Source organism: Mesoplodon mirus (assembly GCF_964341445.2).
Source record: "Mesoplodon mirus genome assembly, chromosome: 8".
NCBI lineage: Eukaryota > Metazoa > Chordata > Mammalia > Artiodactyla > Ziphiidae > Mesoplodon > Mesoplodon mirus.
The window spans coordinates 45,262,537-45,288,481 of record NC_138984.1 but is presented as its reverse complement, the minus strand read 5'-3'; the positions used below and the strand labels follow the sequence as shown (position 1 = coordinate 45,288,481).

Here is a 25,945-nt window from a genome sequence, read left to right as displayed (position 1 = left end):
GTGAGGAATCAAGGAAAAGTCCTTTGCCCATAACTGGACCAGTATTAAAGGGTCACCCCTCCCCCCGCCCATCCCAGCCAGTGTTGTGGAGGCAGTATAATCAAAGAGAAATTCCAGTCCAGGACTGTGGTTCAAATGCCCCTTCCTTCTGAAGAATATATTCTTCCAGTTCTAACCTTGAAAGTTTGGGTGGTTTGTTTTTATTTCTTTTTTAATTAGTAAAGGTGGATGTTCCTTCAGATATATTTTAAGGTTAGCTTGGGGCTCATTATCAATCATGATTGGTTGTTTGTTTATTTGTTTTTATTTGCAAATTAATGATAAATTTTTTTTATGGTTCTCATTTTTCTTCTTTGTTATATTAACTTCTTTTACTTTTCACCTAACTTCTGTGAAATATTATATAGAAAAGATGAGGGACATATATAAGTCAAATTTTAGTTTAGTTGATTTCTAATTTTGATGTTTGCTCACACTGTTAAAAACGTCTTTGAAGTCTTCCCATATCCGCCAGCAAGACTTAGTTATTATGTAGCTTTTTCCATAGCATTTTCTGCGTATTCCTATTATGTCACTTTTGCTTTGTTGGAAATGATTTGCATTCTCTCTCCCCGTCCCACCAGCCTTTTGTGGAAGGGAGGGCTGCATCTTGCTTATATCTGTATTACTCTTAATGCTCACTTAGCATTACAAAATTTTGAGTATACAACCATAAAAAAGAATGAGATAATGCCATAGAGATTATCATACTAAGTGAAGTAAGTCAGAAAGAGTAAGGCAAATACCGTATAATATAACTTATATGTAGAATCTAAAATACGACACAAATGAACTTATCTGTGAAACAGAAACAAACTCACAGATACAGAGAACAGACTTGTAGTTGCCTAGGGAGAGGGGGTGGGGGAGGGAGACATTGGAAGTCTGGGATTAGCAGATGCAAATTATTATGTATAGAATGGATAAACAGCAAGGTCTTACTGTATAGCACAGGGAACTATGTTCAGTATCCTGTAGTAAACCATAATGGAAAAGAATATATATATATATAACTGAATCACTTTGTTGTACAGCAGAAATTAACACAGCATTGTAAATCAACTATACTTCAATAAAATAAAATAAAACAAAAACCCAAAATATTGAGTATAGTTCCCTGTAGTATACAGTAGGTCCTTGGTGGTTATCTCTTTTATATATAGTAGTGTATATATGTTAATCCCAAACTCCTAATTTATTCCTCTTTCCCCCCTTTCTCCTTTGGTAACCAAAAGTTTGTTTTCTATGTCTGTGGGGTGTATTTCTGTTCTGTATATAAGGTCACTTGTATCTTTTTTTTTTGATTCCATATATAAGTGATATTGCATGATATTTATCTTTCTCTGTCTGGCTTACTTCACTTAATGGTACAATAATCTCTAGGTCCAGCCATGTTGCTGCAAATGCCATTATTTTATTCTTTTTTATGGCCGAGTAATATTCCATTGTATATATATACTACAAATGGGACATAATTGAAAGCTTTTGCACAACAAAGGAAACCATAAACAAAACAAAAAGACAACCTACAAAATGGGAGAAAATATTTACAAATGATGTGACCAACAAGGGATTAATCTCCAAAATATACAGAGAGCTCATACAGCTCAATATCAAAAAAAAAAACCAAACCACCCAATCAAAAAATGGGCAGAAGATCTAAATAGATATTTCTCCAAAGAAAACATATAGATGGCCAAAAAAGCACATGAATCAAAAAAAAACCAAACCACCCAATCAAAAAATGGACAGAAGATCTAAATAGATATTTCTCCAAAGAAAACATACAGATGGCCAAAAAAGCACATGAAAAGATGCTCAACATTGCCAATTATTAGGGAAATGCAAATCAAAATTAGTAGTACCACTTTAAATTCATGATCACTAATCTTTGTACTGCCTGGTAGTCATACTGTGTTTCTCTTGCCCATTTTCTCTCCTGGTCTCCTATATCAGTGCTTTAAACAAACTTTAATGTGCATACAAATCACCTGGGGATCTTTTTAAAAGTGCAGATCCTGATTTAGAAGGCCAGGGAGGGCCTGAGATTCTACATTTCCGACAAGTCTCCAGGTGGTGCAGTTGCTGCTGGCCCATGATCCACACATTGAGTGGAAGTCCCAAAGGGCTATTTCATGTGTTCTCTTCTCAGTCAAGTCCTTCTTCCCTATCTTCACAAGAGTAGCACAGGGAACTAGGACATAACCTGATCTTACATCCTATTTCACTGAGAAAATTGAGGCAATCAAGAGAGAACTTTTACAGACTACCCACCTGTCTGCAATTGTGCCCATACATTCAGCCTTCCCTTCTGTTACTGCAGATGTATGTGTCATGTTTCTAGGCAAGGCCAATTCCTTCACTTGGGCAAAACTTCTTAAAATACTTGTCTGTATTCATTGTCTCCAATTACTTTCCCCCCATTCTCTCTTGAACCCACTCTAGTTAGACTTTCTCTTTCTGCCAGTCCACAACTCTTACTAAGGTCACCATTGACTTTCAAATTTCTAAATCCAGTGGTCACCTCTCAGATCTTATCTTACTTAACATTTGCCACAGTTGATCTCCGCATCCTTGAAACACTTTTTCACCTGTCTTCTAGGTCAACACACATACTTGGTTTTTTTCCTATCTTTCTACCATTTGTTATCAGTCTTCTAGTTCCACCTCATATCCTAACTTGTAAACATTTAGTGTCCTGTGACTCAATTCTGGAATTTATCCTCGTGTGTGTGTGTGTGTGTGTGTGTAATTTATTCTCATATATATTCTTTTCTTGATGTGCTTATTCAGTCTTATGCCTTTAGATGTCATTTATACCCTGATGACTCCTCAATTTTTATCTCCATTCTATAGCTCTCTTCTGAACTCCAAACTCATAGATCGAACTACCACCCCGAATCTCTCTTTGGATGTTTAGTAATAAGCTCCTCACATTTAACATGACCAGAAGTGAGCTCCCTGCATTGTCTCTCAGAATTGCTCTCTCCACATCCTTCTGCAGCAGTCTGTGAGAATTCTGTTTCTCCTGTTGGCAAACCAGAAGCCTTAGGGTTATCCTTGACTACTGATCCTCTCACACTTCAATCTGATAAAAGAGTAAATTCTGTTGGTCTACCTTCAAAATATATCTAAAATCTAACTACTTTTCACCATGTCTGACTACCACTGTCGTCCAAGCCACCATCATCTCTCACCTGGATTTTTGTAATAGTACTCTAATTGGATCTCCCCACTTCCTACCTTTCTCTCTTTAGTCTATTCCCAGCCCAACAGCTAGGGTGACCTGTAAAAATGTAATTCAGGTCATGCAACTCCTCTTCAGTGAGTTTCCATCTCAAAGTCTTTATAAATGGCCTGTGAGTTCTACATAAAGGTTAGTAAACCTTTTTTTGTAAAGAGCCATAGTGTAAATATTTTGGATTTTCTAACTCATACAGACTCTCTTACAACTGTTCAGCTCTGCTCTTGTAGCATGAAAGCAGCCGTAGGTATTAAAACTTTAAAAAGCAGGCAGTGGGTTGGATTCAGTCCTTGGACTATAGTTTGCTGACCCCTGTTATAGATGATCTGATCCACTATTATGTCTGATCTCATTTTTTTCTTTTCTTGGCTTCAGCTAACTGGCCTCGTTTTTCTCTTGAACCTACTAGTCATACTTCCAACTCAGAACCTTTGTATTTGTAGTTCCTTTGCTTAGAACATTCTTCGGTATATCTGGCTCAATCCTCATCTTTTAGTTCTTAAAACTTCTCAATGACACTTTCTTTAGCCACCCTAAAATTATAACCATTTCTCCCGCCCCACACATGTTTTCCTGTTGCTTCTTCTTAAAACTTCTCAAAATCTAATACACTGTATGTTGTATTTATCTTTTTTTTTATTTTTATTTTTTTTATGGTACGCGGGCCTCTCCCATTGCAGAGCACGGGCTCCAGATGCGCAGGCTCAGCGGCCATGGCTCACGGGCCCAGCCGCTCCGCGGCATGTGGGATCCTCCCGGGCCGGGGCACGAACCTGTGTCCCCTGCATCGGCAGGCGGACTCTCAACCACTGCACCACCAGGGAAGCCCTGTTGTACTTATCTTAATTTATTGTCTCTCTCTCCTCCTCTGGAATATAATTTCCATGAGGGGAAGCATTTTTGACTATTTTTTCACCGATGTGTCCCTAGTGTCGACGGTAGTACTTCATGTAGGTACTCAAAAAATATGTGTTAAAATAATGAGTGTGATCAAGGATTGAGAGCATGGAGGACAGGAGTACTCTATCACATTGGTGCCACTAGCCCATACTGGATTGTGAACATAGGTATTAAAGCACCAAAGATACAGTGGTAAATGGTGTCACTAGAATTAGAAATAGCAACTGGAAAAGAGAGGTGGGAAAACGGCAAGTATCAACTTTTATACTCGAGACATTTCCCTTTTTTTCTGGAGGGCTCCTAGAAAGTCACAGAAGAGGGAGGGCTGACTTTAGCCACTTGGCAGGTGGGTGTTACTGATTCAGTGAAGTAGGAACAACCTGTAAAAGTGATTTCACCTAGAACTCCACAAGTGGGTGGGTCATAGGCTGATTCTATTACAGTATAATTTGCTAATATAGATAAATGGACCAAGATCATTCTAGGTAGAGGAATAGTATGAATATAAAAGATGTAGGTAGGAAAGTACAGAGCACATTTAGAGGCAGTGAATAAGTCAATTTAGGTGAGTAAGTATTCTATATAAAGGAATACAGGAAGATGAATCCTGAAAGACAATTTGAGGCTAGATTATAAAGGGTCTTGAATGCTAGGCTGATTTTTTTTTTAATAGAAAATTGGGAGTAGGGAAATGACTTGATCAGGGTGTAACCTCAGACAGTTAGTTAGGTAGTAGTGTGCTGGGAGAAATTATAGGAGGCTATAAGTGGTGACATAAGTTAGGAAGCTGTAACAAAAGTTCAGGCTCTATGGGTCTGAACAGGATAAGCAGATTGGGCATAGAAAACAGTGTGATTGCTATTATAAGGAAGAATCAATGAGACTGATTGACTGCACATAGAAAATGAAGAACAGAAAAGATTTGAGGATACCAGATTTATTTAACTTAATGCCTAGGCAAATGATAATACTATATACATGCCTTTTTTATTCCTGGATGGGTGCATCTGTCTTTCTCCTCTTATATGTAGTACATTCATGAATTACTCTGGCATAATTTTGATTTCACTCCAGAAAGAACCTAATAGAATCAAACCAAACTTTTAAAGTGAAGTTATTGTTACCTCATCAGTAGAAAGTTTTTGTTAACTAATCAGTTAAGAAAGAAAAGCTAATCATCTCCAGGCTGGATATTATTTGTCAGCCTTAAAACTTGTTGCTTGTTGCTTAAAACTTGTTGGCATATTTGCCTGAATAGGATGTATGGGAAGAGAATTGCCATCAGTTAAGTACCAGAGAGCCAGCTGATTGTAGGAGTGTTGGCAGTTCAGAATCTGTAGGTTTGGTCGTCTTTTTTCTTTTCTAAATATTATTGTGTTAAGAACACTTTAGATGAGATCTACACGCTTAACAAATAGTTTAAGTGTACCATATAGTATTGTTGACTAGAGGTATGGTGTACAGCGGATCTCTAGAACTTACTAACCCTAACTGAAACTTTATGCCTATTTATTAGTAACTTCATATTTCCCCATCCCCCCAGTCCCTGTTAACCACCATTTGACTCTGATTCTATGAATTTGTCTATTTTAGATGCCTCACATAGGTGGAATTATGCAGTATTTGTCTTTCTATGACTCGTTTATTTCACTTGGCATAATGGTCCTCATGATCATCCATATTGTTGTCACATGTTGTAGAATTTCCTTCTTTTTTAAGCCTGAATAATATTTCATGGTATGTATATAGTACGTTTTCTTTATCCATTCATCCATCAGTGGACATTTCGGTTGTTGCCACCTCTTGGCCGTTGTAACTAGTGCTGCACGAGAGTGCTAGTATCTCTTTGAGAGTTTGCTTTCAATTATTTTGGAAAATATTCAGATGTAGGATTGCTAGATCATTTGATAGTTCTATTTTTAATATTTTGGGGTATCTCCATGCTGTTTTCTGCAGCAGCTGCACCACTTTCCATCCCCACAAATAGTATGCAAGGGTTCCAGTTTCTCCACATTCTTACCAACACTTGTTGTCTTTTCAGTAGCCATCCTGACAGGTGTGAGTTGATATCTCATTGTGCTTTTTGATTTGCATTTTACACTGAGCATTTTTTTTTTTTTTTTTTTTTTTTTTTGCGGTACGCGGGCCTCTCACTGTTGTGGCCTCTCCCATTGCGGAGCATGGGCTCCAGACGCGCAGACTCAGTGGCCATGGCTCACGGGCCCAGCTGCTCCACGGCATGTGAGATCTTCCCGGACCGGGGCACAAACCCGTGTCCCCTGCATCAGCAGGCGGACTCTCAACCACTGCGCCACCAGGGAAGCCCCTGCTGAAAGTTTTTAATTGTGAAAGGTTGTTCAGTTTTGTCAGATATTTGTTCTGCATCTGTTGAGATGATCATGTGATTTTTATCCTTTATTTTGTTAATGTGGTGTATCACATTAATTTAAATGGATATGTTGAACCATCCTTACATCCTAGAGATAAATCCTACTTGACCATGGTGTATGATCTTTTTAATATGCTGTTGGTTTGATTTCTAGTGTTTTGTTGAGAATATTTGCATCTGTATTCATCAGGGATATTGGCCTGTAGTTTTCTTTTCTCATAGTATTCTTCTCTGGCTTTGGTATCAGGAAAATGCTGGCTTCATAAAATGAGTTGGAAGTGTTTCTTCTTTCTCAGTTTTTAGGAAGAGTTTGAGAAGGATTGGTGTTAATTCTCCTTTAAATGTTTGGTAGAACTCACCAGTGAAGCCATCTGGTCTTAGGAGTTTCTTTGTTGGAAGGATTTTGATTACTGATTCAAACTTCATACTAGTTATAAGTTTCTTCAGACTTTTCTCTTCTTTCATAACTTAATCTTCATAGGTTGTATGTTTCTAGGAATTGAGCCCTTCTTGTAGGTTATCCAGTTTATTGACATGTAATTGTTCATGTTGTCTGTCATGATTATTTTTATTTCAGTGACATTAGTTGCAATATCTCTTCACTTCTAATATTATTTATTTGGATCTATTTTTGTTAGTCTAGCTAATAACGGTTTGTTAATTTTGTCCCTTTTCAAAAAACCAACTCTTATTTTTGTTGATTTCTTTTTCTGTTTTTTTTTTTCTATTTTGTTTATTTATTTTCTACTCTAATCTTTATTTTTTTCCTTCTGCTAACTTTGGGCTTAGTTTGTTGTCCTTTTTCTAGGTCTTTGAGGTATACAGTTAGGTTGTTTATTTGACATCTTTCTTTTTTAATGTAGGTGTTTTTTCTGTGAACTTCCCTCTTAGTATTGCTTTTGTTGCACCCATAAGTTTTGGTATGTTGTATTTTCATTTTCCTTTATCTCAAGGAATTTTATAATTTCCTTTTTTATTTCTTCTTTGACCTAGTGGTTGTTCAAGAGTATGTTGTTTAACTTCCACATATTGTGAATTTTCCGGTTTTCCTTTTGCTATTGATTTTTAGCTTCATTGCATTGTGGTCAGAAAAAATACTTCGTATGTTTCAATCTTTTGAAATTTGTTAATACTTGTATCGTGACCTAACATACGATTTATCCTGGAGAAAGAGCCAAGTGAGCTTGGGAAGAATATGTATTCTGCTGCTGTTGGGTGGAATGTTCTCTATATGTTTATTAGGTCTATTTGGTCTATATAGTTGTTCAAGTCCTTTGTTTCCTTATTGATTTTCTGTCTGGATTTTCTATCCATTATTGGTCTGAAAAAAAGAACAACTAGAGAACCATGTAGAAGATGGAGTTGCATTGTAGAAGAGGTGGTTGGGGTAGCTTCCTTTAAAATGTGTTAGGGAGGGCATCCCTGGTGGCACAGTGGTTGAGAGTCCGCCTGACGATGCAGGGGACACGGGTTCGTGCCCCGGTCCAGGAGGATCCCACATGCCGCGGAGCGGCTGGGCCCGTGAGCCGTGGCCGCTGAGCCTGCGCATCTGGAGCCCGTGCTCTGCAATGGGAGAGGCCGCAACAGTGAGAGGCCCGCGTACTGAAAAAAAAAAAAAAAAAAAAAGTGTTAGAGAGAAGTAAGAGTCAATTTGGAGAAGAAAAGTCTCTTGAAAAACAAAATGTAATAGAAAGGTGATCTATACAGTTCGAATAAAGAGGAAAAGCTGAAATCAAATATTGTATAAAGCAGTAGCAGCTTGATTTGCAAATAACCTTTTCTGTAAAGTTAAATATGGGAGGATGTAGTGATTGCCTCAGAGATCCACAATTAAAGAGCTGATCAGAAAGACTGATCTGAAAGATTTCTATAAACAGTATTAAGAATATAAGTAATCTGGAAGCAGTTATTAAACTCTGGTTGAATTCAAAAAGAATTTTCAGGGCTTCCCTGGTGGCACAGTGGTTGAGAGTCCGCCTGGCGATGCAGGGGACACGGGTTCGTGCCCCGGTCCGGGAAGATCCCGCATACCGCAGAGTGGCTAGGCCCGTGAGCCATGGCTGCTGAGCCTGTGCGTCCGGAGCCTGTGCTCCGCAACGGGAAAGGCCACAACAGTGAGAGGCCTGCATACCGCAAAAAAAAAAAAAAAAAAAAAAAAAAAAAGAATTTTCAGAGGAGGTGGCTTTAGAACTGGTTCTTGAGAAAGACTTAGTGGGCAAAAGCATTCAAAGCACATGCCAGGTCAAGGAGTCGTGAAAGGTCAGAGTAAGCCGGTATAGGAAAATAGATGAGGCTGGAAAGGTTGCTTTGGTCTAGATTCTAAAGGATCTTATGGACTTTTCATGGGAGTATGGACTTCTTGCCAAGTGGTGAACGGGAACATAATAAGGACATTTAGTAGGAGACTAACAGAATATGATAATTCTCATGGCAGTTGGAGAATGAACCAAATTATGTGTAGTAGTTGTGTAACAGAAGAAGCTGGTTCAGTAGTCCAAGCAGTTGCACAGAGCATGTAGAAAAGGGTATAGGCAAGAAAAACATTTCTCTTTTTTTTTATATCTTTATTGGAATATAATTACTTTACAGTGTTGTGTTAGTTTCTGCTATACAGCAAAGTGAATCAGCTATATGTATACATATATCCCCTCCCTCTTGAGCTTCCCTCCCACCCTCCCTATTCCACCCCTCTAGGTCATCACACAGCATCGAGCTGATCTCCCTGTGCTATGCAGCAGCTTCCCACTAGCCATCCATTTTACATTTGGTAGTGTATATATGTCAGTGCCACTCTCTCATTTCATCCCAGCTTCCCTTTCACCCCCGTGTTCTCAAGTCCATTCTCAACGTCTGCATCTTTATTCCTGCCCTGCCACCAGGTTCATCAGTACCATTTTTTTAAATTCCTATATGTGCGTTAGCATACAGTATTTGTCTTTCTCTTTCTGACTGACTTTACTCTGAATGACAGACTCTAGATCCATCCACCTCATTACAAATAACTCAGTTTCATTCCTTTTTATGGCTGAGTAATATTCCATTATATATATGTGCCATATCTTCTTTATCCATTCATCTGTCGTTGGACATTTAGGTTGCTTCCATGTCCTGGCTATTGTAAATAGTGCTTCAGTGAACATTGTGGTACATGTATCTTTTGGAATTATGGTAAGGAAAATATTTCTGATGTAGATAAGATTTGATTAGCAATTGGAAATAATCTTTCTTGCTTTAAAGACCACAAAGAGTATCTACAATCTCCCTTTGAAAATTATGCAGAGGTTAACTTATGTTTTCAATTTTTTGCTTAGTTTTTTTGACTGAACCATACCTTCTTTACATGATTCAAAACCCCAAAACTATGAAAAGGTAGAGTGAAAAAATTAATCTCATCTTTTGTCTCTTATATGCCTAGCACCTATAAGCCCCCCCCCCATAGGTAAAGTTACTAATTTCTTCATAACCTTAGGAAAAAATAATTATGCATACTATATTCCAAAACATGAATATAAAATAAAATAAACATTTAAGCAGAGTAAAGTAAGCATAAAAGATTTTATATTTATTTTTTTAAGGGGGGAGAGAGGGGTCTTTTTTTTTTTTTTTTTTTGGTGGGTGGGGAACAGACACTTCTGCAGTCTATGGGGTTTTGGGGAATCTAAGGATTTTGGATTTTTGTGGGCATCCACTTAGATAACTATTCAATGTGTCAGGGTCCTATTTTTCCTAACCAGGGCCCTAATCTTAACATAGAAGATCTGTCTTGATTAGGAGTTTAACCTTCTTCAGAGTTTGGCTCCTTTGATGATTATATTCTAGACCTGGTCCTTGGATTTCTGTGCCTTCCTGCAGCAGAAAATGAGATCCTTTTTGTCTGCTACCAAGAAGGCTCTCTACTTTCACAATTGCGCATTTTAAAAATTTTTATTTATTTTTTTATACAGCAGGTTCTTATTAGTCATCCATTTTATACACATCAGTGTATACATGTCAATCCCAATCTCCCAATTCATCACACCACCACCCCAACCCCCTGCTGTTTTCCCTGTTTGGTGTCCATATGTTTGTTCTCTACATCTGTGTCTCAATTTCTGCCCTGCAAACCGGTTCATCTGGACCATTTTTCTAGGTTCCACATATATGCGTTAATATGCAATATTTGTTTTTCTGACTTACTTCACTCTGTATGACAGTCTCTAGATTCATCCACATCTCTACAAATGACCCAATTTCGTTCTTTTTTATGGCTGAGTAATATTCCATTGTATATATGTACCACTTCTTCTTTATCCATTCGTCTGTCAATGGGCATTAAGGTTGCTTCCATGACCTGGCTATTGTAAACAGTGCTGCAATGAACATTGGGGTGCATGTGTCTTTTTGAACTATGGTTTTCTCTGGGTATATGCCCAGTAGTGGAATTGCTGGGTTGTATGGTAGTTCTATTTTTAGTTTTTTAAGGAACCTCCATACTGTTCCCCATAGTGGCTGTATCAATTTCCATTCCCACCACCAGTGCAAGAGGGTTCCCTTTTCTCTACACCCTCTCCAGCATTTATTGTTTGTAGATATTTTCATGATGGCCGTTCTAAGTGGTGTGAGGTGATACCTCATTGTAGTTTTGATTTGCATTTCTCTAATAATTAGTGATGTTGAGCAGCTTTTCATGTGCTTCTTGGCCATCTGTATGTCTTCTTTGGAGAAATGTCTATTTAGGTCTTCTGCCCATTTTTTGATTGGGTTGTCTGTTTTTTTAATATTGAGCTGCATGAGCTGTTTATATATTTTGAAGATTAATCCTTTGTCTGTTGATTCATTTGCAAATATTGTTTCCCATTCTGAGAGTTGTCTTTACATCTTGTGTGTAGTTTCCTTTGCTTTGCAAAGGCTTTTAAGTTTCATTAGGTCCCATTTCTTTTTTTTTAATTTTTTTTATTTTTTTTATTTTTTGCTTTATAACAAATTTAATCAGTTATGCATATACATATGTTCCCATATCCCCTCCCTTTTGCGTCTTTTTTAATTTTTTTTTTTTTTTCTATTTGGCCATGCCATGTGGCTTGTGGGATCTTAGTTCCCCAACCAGGGGTTGAACTCAGCCCCACCACCCCCACCCCGCTCAGTGAAAGCACTGAGTCCTAACCACTGGACCGCCAAGGAATTCCCATATAAGAGACTTTAAATATCGAACCCTTCTAAATAAATTTTACCAGTTTTAAACACTAGGGCTGCTTAGTAAGAACCAAATCATATTAATGCTTATTATGTTAATAGAATGTGATATTCTTTTAACAGTAGTATTTGGTATTATGATGGAATAATCCATAATTTTATACTAAACTCAAAACATTCAGCAATAAAGTTTCTATAAGCTTCTATAGCTAATGTTGTTATCATACTGCCAGTGCGGAAAGAGATTGCCTTTTCTTATATTGTGGTTGTGCTACTGCCCTTTTCTGAACCATTCAGTACAAATACATGTCCAGGAGTAGATAGCAATAGATACAGATCCAATTATATTGTAAGACCTTAGAAGTAGTTAAAACTTCTGATTTTTAAGAAATTGAAACATGAAGTTCTTAGTACATGTCTGCAAATAATTTATGTGAAAAGTTTGGTTGCACTCTATGCTAATATGTATACTTTGATTTCATATTCTAGGAGTCACCTTTGCTCAGGCAGTCTTATTAGCATTATAGTTTTTAGTTAATTCTTTATTATCTATGTGTAACCTCCTTTTTCCCATTATCACAAGTTGCCTTCACAGTTGAGGTTTACTAATTAAATCCTGAATATTCTCATCTAACTTCAAATAGTATATGTCAATGAAGTAGGAAGAGTGGCAAGATATATTTGGCTAACTTCAATCAATTACATGGCGTGCGTGTAATAATATATTTTTTATTGAGGTGTTTTCTCGCTGTCATCATCCTGACTAGAGTCAGATTCTTACTTGGCACATCCAGATGCTCCAGCTTTGTGTGACCTAGATAGAAAACATATGGGGGTATGTGTGTGTATTTTTAGCACACATTAAGCTTTCAGCCTAAGGGCAAAATATATGAAAAACTTCAGGAAGTGAAAAGAAGATCTCTGTTTTAGAAAATAATACAGGATTGATGAAATGGTGGGGACAGCAAACTGAAAATCACTTGCTGTAAAAACTGTAGCACTTAAAAATTCAGTACTTTCTGTATCCTTAATTTTTAAGTACTACACTTAATTGTTTAGTTCTTTAATAATGGGTCCTGGTTTGAAAATGAATCTTAATTGCCTAAGTAGTAGTGAAGATTTAATTTATTGGCAGACCTCTTTATTGTTTATTGTTAGCCCAACTATAACTACTTAGAAAATGCTTCTAAATCAGCCCCCTGATCTGATGCAGTAATTGCCCAGTGTGAAATAATGCTCTAGAACTGCTAGTAGTATTTACATTAAAAAAAAAAATTCACAATCAGTGGTTCTCATGTTTCACAGCTTGTTTAGAGCCCATTTCCTCAAGTGATCTTTTTGCAGTTCTGTATACTAGCTTTTCAATAGGTCAGGCAGTGCAATAGCATCTTTGCATTAATCAGCAGCTAAGATTCATATCTGAGGCATCACTCTAATACAAACTAAAATACACAAGATGACGTTTCCACTAGAAAAATCACAGGTTTTATATCTGTATTAAGTGCAGGAATTTTAAAACATTAGTTTTCTTGAAATATTTTCATGACTACTCATTTTAAATACATTTTATACATATGTATGAATCAGAGAGCTAGCTGGCTAGCTTTAAGGAGATAAACTTTTTGTGAATAAGTTTTTATTGCTCAACTACTCCTTGTTAAAAATAACTTGTGATGTAGAAAGTATGAAGCAGATGACACTTAATTTATATACAGTTGCAGATTATTCAGAACCGTAACCTGCTTCTCTTATTTTGAGTATTTTTCCTTAAATCACCAGCTACTGGCTGGCTTAAAATAACAACCATCATAGCAGAAGCCAGCACCTTTTTGTCTTTTTACACTCACACACATACAAACACAAACACGTGCAGAGGAAATGGAAGGATTACAGTCTGGCAAAAATAAACAGAGAAAATAAACAGACTTACCACTTTACCAGCTATTTCACTCCTAGGTATATACACAAGAAAAATAAAAATATATTTCACACAAAAAGATGTACATGAATGTTTATAGCAGCATCGTTTGTAATAGGCAGAAAGTGGAAATAACCCACACGTCCATCATAAGAGGCAATGATACTTCAAATGTATATCCATATAGGGGAATATTATTTAGCCATTAAAAAAGGAATGAGTTCCTGACAAAAGTCTAGGACCAGCCAGCTTCACAGGTGCATTTTAACAAACATTTAAAGAATTAACACCTATCCTTCTCAGACTGTTGAAGAAGGAATGCTTGTGAACTCATTCTACAAGACCAGCATCACCCTGATACCAAAACCAGACAAAGGCAGTGGAAAAAATACTATAAGTCAATATCACTGATGAACGCCGATGCAAAAATCCTCAACAAAATATTAGTAAGCCAAATTCAGTAATACATTAAAAGGATCATACACCATGATCAGATGCAATTTATTTGAGGAATGCAAGAATGATTCAGTATCCACACATCAATCAGTGTGATATATACCACATTAACAGATTGAAGAATAAAAATCATAGGATCATCTCAGTAGGTGCAGGAAAAGCTTTTCACAAAATTCAACATCCATTTATGATGTTAAAACTGTCAACAAAGTAGGTATAGAGGGAATGTACCTCACCTTAATAAAGGCCATATATGACAATCCCACAGCTCACATCATACTCAAAGGTGAAAAACTGAAAGCTTTCCCTCTGAGATCAAGAGCAGGACAAGGTTGCCCACTCTCACCACTTGTATTCAACATAGTATTAGAAGTCCTAGCCCCAGCAGTTAGATAAGAAAAAGAAGTAAAAGGAATCCACATTGGAAAGGAAGAAGTAAAACTTCCACTCTTTGCATATGATATGATACTATGTATAGAAAATCCTAAGGATGCCCCCAGAAAACCATTAAAACTAATAAATGAATTTGGTAAAATTGCAGGATATAAAATTAATATACATAAATCTGTTGCATTTCTATATATTAACAGTAAACTATCAGAAAGAGAAATTAAGATAACAACCCCATTTACAATTGCATCAAAAAGAATAAAATGCCCAGAAATAAATCTAACCAAGGAGGTAAAAGACCTGTACTCAAAAAACTATAAGTTATTGATGAAAGAAATTGAAAATGACAAAAACAAATGGAAAAATAAAACATGCTTATGGATTGGAAGAATTAATATTGTTAAAATGACCGTACATCCCAAGACAGTTTACGAATTCAGTGCATTCCCATCAAAATACCAATGGCTTTTTTCACAGAACTAGAAGAAATAATTCTAAAATATGTATGGAAACACAGAAGACCCAAAATGACGAAAACAATCTTAAGAAGAACAAAGCTGGAGTTATCATGCTCCCCAATTTCAAGCTATCCTACAAAGCTACAGTAATCAAAACAATATGATATTGGCACAAAGCTGGAATTATCATGCTCCCTGATTTCAAGCTATACTACAAAGCTACAGCAATCAAAACAATATGATAGGGACTTCCCTGGTGGTGCACTGGCTAAGAATCTGCCTGCCAATGCAGGGGACACAGGTTCGAGCCCTGGTCCGGGAAGATCCCACATGCTGCGGAGCAACTAAGCCTGTGCACCACAACTACTGAGCCTGCGCTCTAGAGCCTGTGAGCCACAGCTACTGAGCCCACGTGCCACAACTACTGAAGCCCACACGCCTAGAGCCCGTGCTCCGCAACAAGAGAAGCCGCCACAGTGAAAAGCCCATGTGCTGCAACAGAGTAGCCCCCGCTCACCACAATTAGAGAAGGCCCACATGCAGCAACGAAGACCCAGTGCAGCCAAAAATAAATAAAACATAAAAGTTATAAAAATATATATATATATATGATATTGGCACAAAACCAGACACAAAGATCAATGGAAGAGAATAGGGAGCCCAGAATTGAACCCTCATGTATATGGTCAATTAATCTCCTTTATCATGGAGGCAAGAATATACAATGGGAAAAAGACAGCCTCTTCAACATATGATGTTGGGAAAACTGGACAGCTACATGCAAAAGAACCAAACTGAACTACTTTTTCACACAATTTACAGAAATAAATTCAAAATGGATGAAAGGTTTACATGTAAGACCTGAAACTGTAAAACTCTTATTATAAAACGTAAACAGTACACTCATTGCTCTTAGCAATATTTTTTTGGATCTCTCTCCTCAGGCAAGGAAACAAAAGCAAAAATAAACTAATGGGACTACACTAAAAAGCTTTCGCACAACGATAGAAAACTGTCAACAAAATGAAATGGCTGCCTATTGAATGAACAAAGATGTTTGTCAACAATATATCTGATAAGGGGTTAATATCCAAAAAGTACAAAGAACTCAACAACTCAACATCATAAACAAATAAACTGATTTAACACTGGGCAGAGGATAGCACAGGGAGATCTGCTTGGTGCTTTGTGACCACCTAGAGGGGTGGGATATGGAGGGTGGGAGGGAGATGCAAGAGGGAGGGGATTTGGGGATATATGTGTACATATAGCTGATTCACTTCGTTATACAGCAGAAACTAATACAACATTGTAAAGCAACTATACTCCGATAAAGATGTTAAAAAAAAAAGGCAGAGGGGCTTCCCTGGTGGCGCAGTGGTTGAGAGTCTGCCTGCCGATGCAGGGGACACGGGTTCATGCCCTGGTCTGGGAAGATCCCACATGCCGCAGAGTGGCTGGGCCCGTGAGCCATGGCTGCTGAGCCTGCACGTCCGGAGCCTGTGCTCTGCAACAGGAGAGGCCACAAGAGTGAGAGGCCCGCGTACCGCCAAAAAAAAAAAAAAAAAAAGGCAGAGGACCTGAGTAGACATTTTTCCAAAGAAAACATATAGATGGCCAACAGACGCCTGAAAAGATGCTCAAAATCACTAATCATCAGGGAAATGCAAACCAAAACCACAGTGAGATACCACCTCACACCTGTCAGAATAGCTATTATCAAAAAGCAACAAATAACTGGTGTTATTTGAGAGGGTGTGGAGAAAAGGGAACCCTCCTGCACTGGTGGGAATGTAAATTGGTGCAGCCACTAAGGAAAACAGCATGGAGGTTCCTCACAAAATTAAAAATAGAACTACCACAGGATTCAGCTATTCCACTTCTGGGTATTTTTCCAGAGAAAACAAAAATACTAATTTGACAAAATATATGCACCCCTATGTTCATTGCAGTACTGTTTACAATAGTCAAGATATGGAATGGGGCTTCCCCGGTGGCGCAGTGGTTGCAAGTCTGCCTGCAGATGCAGGGGACACGGGTTCGTGCCCCGGTCCGGGAAGATCCCACGTGCCGTGGAGAGGCTGGGCCTGTGAGCCATGGCCGCTGAGCCTGCACGTCTGGAGCCTGTGCTCTGCAATGGGAGAGGCCACGACAGTGAGAGGCCCGCGTACCGCAAAAAAAAAAAAAAAAGATATGGAAGCAGCCTAAATGTCCATTGACAGATGAATGGATAAAGAAGATGTGGTACATGTATACAGTGGAATACTACTGAGCCATAAGAAAAGAATGAAATCTTGCCATTTGCAACAACATGGATGGACCTAGAGGGTATTACGTTGAGTGAAATAAGTCAGAGAAAAATAAATACTGTATAATTTCATTTATATGTGGAGTCTAAAAAAACAAATGAGCAAACATAACAAACCGAAAGACTCATGGAGAACCAACAGGTGTTTACCAGAGGGGCGTTGGTGGTGGGATGAAAGTAAAACAACAAAAAATAGTAACTATGTGAGGTAATGAATGCTTATTAGCTTGATTGTGGTGATCACTGCACAAAATGCAATGTTATATGAAACAATAAGATTGTACGTCTTAAATATATAGTTTTTGTCAATTATACCTCAAAGATGAAAAAAAGATTTTAAAAAAGAAATTGCTCTTTATCAACCAAATATTTCCATGTCCTTAAATTATCCTATTGATACCAATACTGCATTCTAATTCAGCCAGCTTTTAATTTCTGGAGGGCAAGGATTCTGACCATTTTTTTCCTTGTATGTCCACGTAACCCATTACTCTTTTCTCTGTGATGGGACCTCAGTACTTCGATGTGTATAGGCATGTTGAGTGGACCAGTGCTTTTGGAATCTTTCAGGAAGGCTGTATTTATATAAATAGATTTATGTTTGCAGTGCAGCTCCCAGTGCAAAAAGAATTAAATGTTATGTGACATACAGAAGTGTAGGTTATATAGCTGTTAATAGGACATTAAGATTTCTTTATTTGATAAGTATCACTTTGGAATTTTGCACATAAATATGTGGAGATTGAGCCTTTGATTAAAGTTTGAGTGCCCAAACTCTGAAATCACTTGAAATCACATGTTTTAACCTGAAATCACTTGAGCATAGCTTTTTTGCCTTTAAAATTTCTAGTATGGGCGATGAAGATAAAAGGAACTCTGCACATTTTTACATATGAAACCCGTCAACCCAGCTAATCAGTGACTATCCCAGATGCTGATGAAATGAAGCACACTAATGACTTAATACGATTCCTACCTAAACACATTGTGTTTAATGGTCAGAATTCAGAGGCATTGCATAAAAATTATATCTAAGCTGAAATTGTTCAGAAGTGTTAAAAAAGCAGTGACTCAAAATTCACTTGAAAAAGAAAAAGATAAACAGAACTAGGAAGCAATGTCATTCAAAATGATCTTCTTTCAAAGAGCCTTGCTGCTGTCAGTATTATTTGTAACTTTTTGGTAGGAATCATTTTATCAGTATCTGTTTATAGAAATTGGAAAGAACCTCAGTCACCTATTTCTACCCTCCATCTAGAAGCATAACTAAGGGAGAGAATATTGGAAATTCCTGTGGCCTGAGCTGAGTTAGAATCATCATTAGTGGAGTGTACAGCTGATGGCTTTCTACATCCATCTCATTTTAAAACATGTAAATAATATTCATTATGTGACAGACACTAAATTTCTGAGTTGAACAGCATAAAAGTCCCTCATCTGGAGAATCTATCATCTCATGCAAATTAACACTCAATTACAGAATTTGTTAGCTCCTATTTTTTCTTTAGATCATATAATATTAATTATGCTAGCTTCTTCCCTTACTATAAACTCAAAACTAAATTCATATATTTTATGTTTTACCCTTTCGTGTAAATTAAATTGTATCATTACTGTAAGATACACCTGAGACAGTCTGTAAAGTCTTTAGCATTGTGTAGCTAAATAAAACTGGATTTAAAAAAAAAGAATGAAGTACTGATACAGCGTGGATAAAACTTGACAAAGTTATGCTATAAGTGAACAAGCCACTCACAAATGACTATGTATTGTATGATTCCATTTATATGAAATACCCAAAGTAGGGAAATTTATAGAGACAGTAGATTAGTGATTGCATAAGGTGAAGGTGCAGGGACATGGGGAATGACTGCTATTGGGTACAGGGTTTCCTTTTGCAATGATAAAATTGTTTTAAAAAATTAGACTGTGGGGATTTAGTTGCACAGCTCCGTAAATATACTAAAAACCATTCAATTGTATACTTGTATACTTAAATTGTATCATGTCAGTTCTATCAGAATAAAACTATTATTTTAAAGAAAATAAGGAAAAGCAAAGTTGTTTTGGATTTCCTAAAGGAATAGACAAAGACTATAATTTCTAACCCATGTAGTGGTGTGAGAACCAGCAGTCTTAATATTTAAAAATAAAGAGCTAGTTTCCAACTCCACTAGGCTTACTTTTCTCTAGAAAAATGTATTCATTTGCTCACTCCTTCAACAAATTGTTTACTGGGCCCTTCTGAGTACTTGACGCTGTTATTGGTACTAGGGATTCAGTCAAATTCCTGATTCTTCTCCTCTTCTTCCTCTCCCCATGCAGCGAGTCACAAAATCACATCAAGTCTGTTTCATATCCTTTAGTCTATCTCTGTTTTTTTTTACTCTTAGCAGTGTGCTTGGTTCTGTTACCCAGTCCAGTGATTCTCAGCCAGTGTTAATATTAGTAAAACACCAAAGTTTGCAAATGTTTTACCTTTAAAAAAATAAGATAAATAATCCTGTAAATGTCACTTTTACTGACTTGCATTCCATTATATTTTTGTGAGTAGAAGAGAAAGCAATAGTGTTATAGCTAGTGTGCCAGGAAAAACACACAATCATCAGTGTCTATGAGACTATTTTACGAATGTGAACCTCATCCATTTTATGTGTCCTCAATAAAAGTTGAGAATCTCTGAGTTGGATTATTACAGTCACATTTTTAAATCCATATTGCTTTAGTTTCAGTTCTCACTAAATGACTCTTGCCAAAGTTCTTTCTTTTTTTATTGAAATATATTTGACATAAAACATTGTGTAAATTTAAGGTATACAACATGTTGACTTGATACTGTATTATTGAATATAATATGATTGCCATTGTAGCAATAGTTGCACCTCTGTAACATTAACTAATTTTTCTCTTTACTGGTTGGAATAATTAGGTTCTAGTCTCTCAGCAAGTTTGGTGATTGTAATACAATATTATTATCTATATTCACTGTACTGTGCATTACATCTCTAGGATTTATTTACTACTCATTCCAAGTCTGTACCCTTAAATAACATCTGTCTTATCCCCCCAACCCTTATGCCCTGGTAACTACCAATTTTACTCTGTTTCTGTGAGTTTTTCCTTAGAAAAACTGTATCACTGTATGAGTGATATCATACAGTGTTTGTCTTTGTCTCACTTACCTCATTTAACAGAAAGTCCTCAAGGTCAAAAGATCTCTTTCTAACATCCATATCTGATCATGCCATTTTCCCAATTAGATTTGTCCATTGATTCTGCATTGCATCTAAGAGAAACTATAAACTTCTTTGCATGATATGCTAGGTCATTCATGATCTTGTTCCTCTCTATCTATCTGTCCAGCTTCATCTCCAGCAAGGCATATTTTCTATGCTTCCATACCTTTGCATGTGCTCTTCTACCTGTCAGGAATGCCCTTCCCATAATTTGTGGGTGGCAGACTCCTTTCAAGTCTCACCGCACTTGCAGTTGCTCTGTGGAGTACACTTAGGTTTCTTCTACAGTGTTCCCACTGTGTTTTGTATTAGCAGTTTTCATAATGCATTATAATTATTTTAATACCTTACTTTCCTTTTGTATTTTTAGCTCCTTGAAAGCTGGGACCTTGTCCTTCTATCTCTGTATTCCCAGCTTTTAGCATGGAATCTGGTACAAAGTAGATGTTCAATAAAATATTTGCTGAATAAATTTAGAAGTTTCTCCAAAAATTTTAATTTAGCCAGAGCATTTATATATTATAGTATGTGCTGAAATAATGATTAAAAATACTTATGTGACATCCCATGTTTCCTGGAGCAGTTCCAATTTTAAATAGTGTATTGTCCTTTAAGTGGAAATGTAGTTACCAAAACATATTTTTTTTAGAAATATACACATTGAACCTATACCTTAGTTTTTTAATTGTTTACAATTTATTTTTCTATTTGATTTCATGCACTTTAGGTCTTTTTTTCTAATTCAGATCACTTTCAAAGCAATAGACAGTGAAAAGTTGGCATCTAGGACAGAACAGTACCTAAATTCTAGTTCTGTCATTTTGCTGGGACTAATGACTTCACATCTGTATTTATATGAATATTAATAAATAAAATTTATCAGAAATTTAGAAATTCTTAGGTATATGGATCTGCACAATAAGGCTAAGGTTGGTACTGACAAGCTGCACTCTCAAAAATATTCTGACTTCAGGATGCTATAAGAGTAGCTCCTAGTCTTTTTTGGATTTCTGTTATTCTGGTGTGGTTTCTTTGATTTGGAGACCCCTATTTTTCTCCTTGCCCTCTTCTAAAGGTAAATTATTTATTTAACTTTAAATGAATTTTAAAAATAATTTTGTTTTGAGAGTGTATTAAAACCCTCAAACAACTGGAGATTTCATAACATATCACGTACTCATACATGAAAATGCATTTGTCAGAGACACTATTTGAGAATTCCCAATTAGGGTCTGGAGTTGGCTCTAACTTATTACTATCCCTGACTAGAGAGGAGAGAGATGTTAGCAAAGTAAAAATTTGGAGCCAGAAAGGTTAAGGTATAAATCATGATTCCGTGATTTAATATCTCTGTTTCTTTGGGTAAATCAATCTGAGCCTCAGTTTCCTCATCTGGAAAATGAGATAATAATACCTGCCTGAAATGGTTGTGAAAACTAATGGTTTCTAGAATAGTAGTGCCTGGTAAGTAAGTTCTTCATAAATTGTAACTCCTACTTGATTAGTATTAATAAAACCCTGGGAATAGGTAAAAGGTTTTCCTGTTACACTAAATATTGGGCATTTTGTCTTCTTGATCAGTTGTTACACTATCTGTTTTCCCCAGCAGGTTGGTCTTTGAGATTCTAAAAACAAAAGTGGCTTACAGATGATACATATCAAGAAGCAGAGTCAGTGACTATTGTCATCTTGTCCAGAAGAGAACAGCCTTTCGCTGCTATCCCGACGTGCCAGTTAGAGAACAACATGAATTCATTTACTTCCCCTTTCATTTTATTATATATAATATTGTTAGTACTTCTTCCTGCCTACATAGGTTCCTGGTCATGTTAAGGCATTTGTTTGGCTAGGATCCTTTGATCTAGCCAGAGTGTCTCTCTTTTAAACCTTCTCTACAATCAGATATTTAAATCAGTGTCTTTTTACTTGGAACAAATAACCTTTCCACATTACAAAAAAAAAGAGGGAGAGAGAAAGAGAGAACAAAGGAGAACTTTCTCAACTTCTTTCCATTGATTCTGCAAACCTACTTGTTTGTATACCCATTCTTCCCTCACTGCTTTTTGTTCAAGTGTGTCATCAAGAGCTTCCCTTGATCCACCTGCCTCCAGTTATTGCTGTCTGCTTTCACTTTACAGCCAAACTTCCTAAAAGAGCTGTCTCTTTCATATGTTCCCCCTATAGTCACTGTCTAGTAAGTAAAATTTGGCTTCGTTCACTCTGCTTCCTTAGAACTGCTCTCATCCTCCTGATTGCTAAATCCTGTGGCCACATCTCTTTTTTTTTTTTTTTTTTTTTTTTTTTTGCGGTATGCGGGCCTCTCACTGTTGTGGCCTCCCCCGCTGCAGAGCACAGGCTCCGGACGCGCAGGCCCAGCGGCCATGGCTCACGGGCCCAGCCGCTCCGCGGCATATGGGATCCTCCCAGACCGGGGCACGAACCCGTATCCCCTGCATCGGCAGGCGGACTCTCAACCACTGCGCCACCAGGGAGGCCCCACATCTCTTTTTTTACCTTGGTCTCTCAACACTGGTCACACATAACTACTTCTTTCTTCTTAAAAAAACTTCCTTGTTCTATGCACCATACTGTCCTGTGACTCTTCTTGCCTCTGTGGCCAATCCTTTTCAGTCTCCTCTTCTTCCTCTGTCTGCCTCTTGAATGTTAATGTTTTCTCCTAAGCCCTTTACCCATTTTCTTTAGCATTTAGGGGGTTCTAAGTGAATATTTGTTGAATGTATGATATGTGTCTGTATTGGTGGTTTCTTAAGAGATTTGACTATAATTGGACCTTATTAACTGAAAAATTTCAGTATGTGGTACCTGATCATACACTTCACAGCCAAACTTTGGTGCAGTCTCTCTGGACTATGCTTCTCTTAAACTACCCTACTGGATGCTTGCAGTGAAAAAAATCCAAGCTCATTATTCAGCTTTTATGTCTGTAAGGTTCAGTTAGCTTTTTTAAAGTTTTCTGTGTATAAAAGGTAATTATAAAGGTAATTTTAAAAAGCATACATTATCCTAAATTTTTATACCAGTTTGACTATTTATAGAAATCTTATAGCATAGGTGTCTGTCCTCAATAAAACAGTAATACTTTACTTGGAATAGCGATTTAATTTAAATATACTCTGAAGTTTAGGATTAGAAGAGGGGAGAGAATTAATATTTAATGAAACTGTTTTATGCCAGACACCGGCCTATGTGTTTGCCTACATCATATATTTTCATCTTCCAACAACTCGGGGAGATAATTATTCTTAGTCATCTTATAGAGAGAAGAAAATTGAGGTTAAGGGAAGTTAAAATAGATTCTACACTGCAGCATATATAGCTACTAAAATTTGGAAATGGAGTTCTGTCAGACATGCATATCTTATAAATGATGCAGAAAATATAAGCTAGGGATGAATGCTAAATATAGCAATAATTTGTATAAGTACTTGAGTTTACTAAATCAAAATTGTGTCAAAAGTTGTCTGTATTATTTTGTCCCTAGGCAATTATTTGGCAGAAAACTAGAGTATCAGATCATAAAATGGCTCTCATGTCTGTTCTGGGGACTGCTGTTATGGGCAACATGGAACCCTTTCAGTACCACTCTGAAGAATCTCAGGTATACAATGAAAATGTTCTTTAATAATTATAATTTACCAATGAAACTGTTAAATTATTTCCTTTTTGTGGGGTTGGGGTTGCAAGAATTTTTTCTTTTAAAATTTTAACGAAGTATGTGTATAAGGTACAAAAAGAAAATACGCACAGAGCTCATATTAAACCTCTCTTCCCAGCCCTGCTTCCTGTTTTTATCTTTTCTGTTTATTGTTTAATTTTAAGTATCATGGCTACATTAATTTTTTAAGTGATTTTCAATTTAGAATCTTCATCTGTTTACTTTCTATAATGAAAGAAAAGAAGTTGGGCTCTCTTACCTTTGTTTTCCCTTTCCCATCCTAGGTATATGTATTCCAGCTTTATTTTCTTGATCTGTCAGCTTCCGTCTTCTTCAGTCCCAATAATATTGGATGAGGTTATTAACATTCCCAGTCTTACTTCTACCTGTTCTTCTCCCTCTCAGTCATGTCAGCTCCACTTTCATGTTATCTAGCTTAATAACCTATTTTCTTATGTAACCATCTTTTTGTTTGTTGGAAGATTTTTAATTATGTAATCATCTTTTATTTGAAGATTCATTCTAAAAGTTGAAAGCTTATATGGAGTATACATTATTATGACTTCTCTGTTCTCCTTTTCTTTTTTATAATTTGTTGCAATCTCTTTTCTGCTACTAGTTCCCCTCCTATCCTTTTTTGCAGTATTGAGTTCTTAATTATCATCTTATTAGAGTCTTGGATGGGAGCTCGCGCTCAATTAATGCGTTAAGAGTTCTCTCTCCTGAGGAACAATTCAGGCCACCCTTAGTGGCCATGATCTGACATGGGTTCTATTTTTCAGAGCTCTCTTTTTTTTTTTTTTTTTTGTGCGGTACGTGGGCCTCTCACTGTTGTGGCCTCTCCCGTTGCGGAGCACAGGCTCCGGACGCACAGGCTCAGCAGCCATGGCTCACGGGCCCAGCCGCTCCGCGGCATGTGGGATCTTCCCGGACCGGGGCACGAACTCGTGTCCCCTGCATCGGCAGGTGGACTCTCAACCACTGCGCCACCAGGGAAGCCCAAAAACTTGAATTATAACAAAGATTTTTTTTTTTTTTTGCTGTATGTGGGCCTCTCACTGTTGTGGCCTCTCCTGTTGCGGAGCACAGGCTCCGGACATGCAGGCTCAGCGACCATGGCTCACGGGCCCAGGTGCTCCACGGCATGTGGGATCTTCCCAGACCGGGGCACGAACCCGTGTCCCCTGCATCGGCAGGCGGACTCTCAACCACTGCGCCACCAGGGAAGCCCCGGCCAGAGCTCTCTTAATAGTTGTTTAATAGCTTAGACACTAGTGCCACCTTGGACTGGTCATGGTGGCTGACTTGGGATAATAAGGGTACTGTCTAAATTTCCCTGCGTTCCCTGTGGCTTCCTGGAACTTTGTAGCCTATGCTGGTAACCCAGGAAGCTTGTGACAGGAGACCCAGACATGATATCTGTGGTGTTGTGCTTTAGAGATTCTACCTGTCATAGTTTGGTCTGAAGACCAGCAGCATTGGCATTACTTGGAAGCTTGTTAGGTGAAGAATCTGAGGCCTCATCCCAGACATACTGAATGAGAATCTGCATTTTAATATGGTCTCCGAGTGCATATTCAAGTAGGAAAAGCACTGATTTAGACCTTTGTTAGTTATGATTACATGTGTGATTGGAACAAGTCAGTCCTGCAGTTGGGATTTCTTTTCTTTGATCTGTATTGAGATATGTTGCCAGATCTGTGCATGTCCATTGATTTTTTTTAATAAATTTATTATTTTATTTTTATTTTATTTGGGT

The 25,945-nt window shown here is 37.3% G+C and overlaps 1 protein-coding gene across 3 annotated transcripts in view; it reads left to right on the top strand.

Moving 5' to 3' along the window:
• Positions 1 to 25,945, top strand: part of PMS1 (PMS1 homolog 1, mismatch repair system component) — a 98,334-nt gene that overhangs the window by 40,766 nt on the left and 31,623 nt on the right. For all 3 annotated transcript variants that reach the window (XR_014294802.1, XM_082629797.1, XM_082629796.1), the window contains one exon: positions 24,013 to 24,129. Coding sequence is in view for 2 of the 3 variants with exons in the window: in XM_082629797.1 (XP_082485923.1) it covers positions 24,013 to 24,129 (117 nt within the window). In the remaining variant the exon portion in view is untranslated. The remainder of the gene's footprint in view (positions 1 to 24,012; positions 24,130 to 25,945) is intronic.